The 2,170-nt window shown below is 44.7% G+C and overlaps 1 protein-coding gene across 1 annotated transcript in view; it reads left to right on the forward strand.

The window, feature by feature from the left end:
* Positions 1-2,170, forward strand: part of PAH (phenylalanine hydroxylase) — a 92,219-nt gene that overhangs the window by 81,307 nt on the left and 8,742 nt on the right. Inside the window, exon 9 of the mRNA XM_019515360.1 lies at positions 1,328-1,384. Within this exon, the coding sequence (XP_019370905.1) occupies positions 1,328-1,384 (57 nt within the window). The remainder of the gene's footprint in view (positions 1-1,327; positions 1,385-2,170) is intronic.

Genomic DNA, 2,170 nt, shown 5'->3' on the forward strand with positions numbered 1-2,170 from the left:
TGGATAATTTGAATAATTTATCAAAAGCTTACGGTGCTTTAAACCCATAGCTTATTGATTTAAACATAGCAGATGTACCCTTCCTCAGTATTGTGATACCCAAAAACTTGCCTAAATCATTTCCTACCATACAGCTAGTTTAATTAAATACATGACCTATAGAAATTTTTGCCTAGTGCACATCTTCCGGACAATCACAACTACAGCACAAACTTTTTACTTTAGTGGCCTTTGTTCCAGGTCCAAGGGGTCAGACAATGTGACTAACTGTCATAACCTCAGTAGGTGCTGTGAGTATCTCTCTTGTGAGTATCTCTCTACTCCCTGGGACGGGGCTCCCCAACTCTCCTGCCATGACTTGATGGACTTTTAACTTAAAAGGAGGGGTTCAGTGGTGTTCCAAGCCCAGGCCCGGAGACGGGCATTCTCACTGCCTCGTCATGGTTGGTCCTGTGGCTCCATCTCCCCTACACCCCATCCACTCGCCAACCATCAGAGTTGTCATGCTGCTGTGCCAGCCTGTGCTCCCGACTTCTTTTCTCCAGCTGATGGACTCCAGCCTCTTTGGCCTTTGCTCACAGTGCAGGGTCATGGTTGCAGCCTGCTCCTCACTCCGGGTCCACACTTTGCTTGACCCCAGTGCAGGGCTTGTATCCGCAATGCCCTCTGCAGGCTCAGGGTTGAATAAACCCTGCCCATGTGCTGGGGTTGGTGGCTGACCCCAAATTCACTCTTGTGGAGCCTGGGGTTGATGAGCTTTGTCTGGCTCCCAGGCACTGCCTTCACCTATTCTCTGTGGGGCAGGGTCGTTTACAATTACTGCTTAGCCAGGTTGCACCCCAGTGAGCTCAGCTTCTTGTTTCCTTCCTCTCTCCCACTTGCCGGCTTCTGCCGGTGTTTTTAAATCCCCTGCGGCGGTGGCTGTGGCTGATATCATCAGCCGGTCATGGCTGAACTTGATTGAGAGCTGATTGAAAAGCTAGTGCAGTGCTGGCTCGTGTGACCTGGCCGCTGATCTGGCCTGCCTCTCAGGTAAGTTTTTGGGGCCAGGGTCCCCAGGTCTCTCTCCTGGAGCATCGGGGTTTGTCCTTGGCACTTCTGGTCCTTGCAAGTGGCTCCTGCCACTAGGCTAACACTTTGATAATACCCTTTGTTAATTTTCATAGGATTTCTACTAAAAAAATGGTGGAACAATATGGGAAAGTGTTATAAACACATTTTGTGTGGTAGTAGATGTTGGTAATAGTTAAAACGAGAAATTAAATGCAGCATGGTAGGAAGGATGTTTGCAATAAACAGATGGAAGAATAATGATTTATTGTTACAGGAAATTGGACTTGCATCTTTGGGAGCCCCAGATGAATACATTGAAAAACTTGCTACGGTAATTCAGTTAATTAAAGTGGGACTTTCCAAAGCACTGTGGGCTGGTCTGCTAAGTCAATGGTAGAACTCTCGTTGACTTCAACAGAAACAAAATTAAACCAAGGATAAGCACTTTGGAAAGTGACACCCTCAAACATTTGCATTAATGAAGAATAATTTTATCATCCTATCAGAGCATTAACAGTGAGATTTATGATTAAAGACAAAAGGCCAGTTTACAGTAACTATGACAAATGTCCTCAATCAAGACGAGGTGCACTTTACTATATTTCCACCGTAATGAGCCCTGCTTTTCCACTAAGTGGCTCAAATAATTCCCTTTGAAGTCAATGGAAGTTATGCATAACTTACCGTGAGTGAATTGGGACCCAGATCTATGAACTCCAGCTGGAAGCTGAAAATCAAACTTGGTGCTTTCTGGCAGATGTGCAACCTTTAGACCTTAAGGTTCTCCATTCAGAAGTTTGTTAACAATTAATTCTATCCCACTCTCACCATCACTATTGTAAGGTGTCATGTGTCTGAAACAGGAAGCAGATGTTCTGTCAATAATGGCTCAAATCTCATTCAGATTGACAAAACAGAATCTAATCCGTCTCCTCTAGCTTTACCAACAGATGTAAGCATAGTAAAAACATAACTTCATTGGTCAGGAAGGTAAGGAGCCTCATTTGAGGTTGTACCCTCAAAATGTACCCTCGTTTTTGAGGGTGTAAGATGGTGGAAAAGTCTAATGTGGGCCCTACAGAGAACTGTACCATTTATGCATCATCAAAGCTAAACT

This window comes from Gavialis gangeticus, unplaced genomic scaffold (assembly GCF_001723915.1).
Source record: "Gavialis gangeticus isolate Ggan-Ray unplaced genomic scaffold, GavGan_comp1, whole genome shotgun sequence".
In the NCBI taxonomy this organism is placed as follows: Eukaryota; Metazoa; Chordata; order Crocodylia; family Gavialidae; genus Gavialis; species Gavialis gangeticus.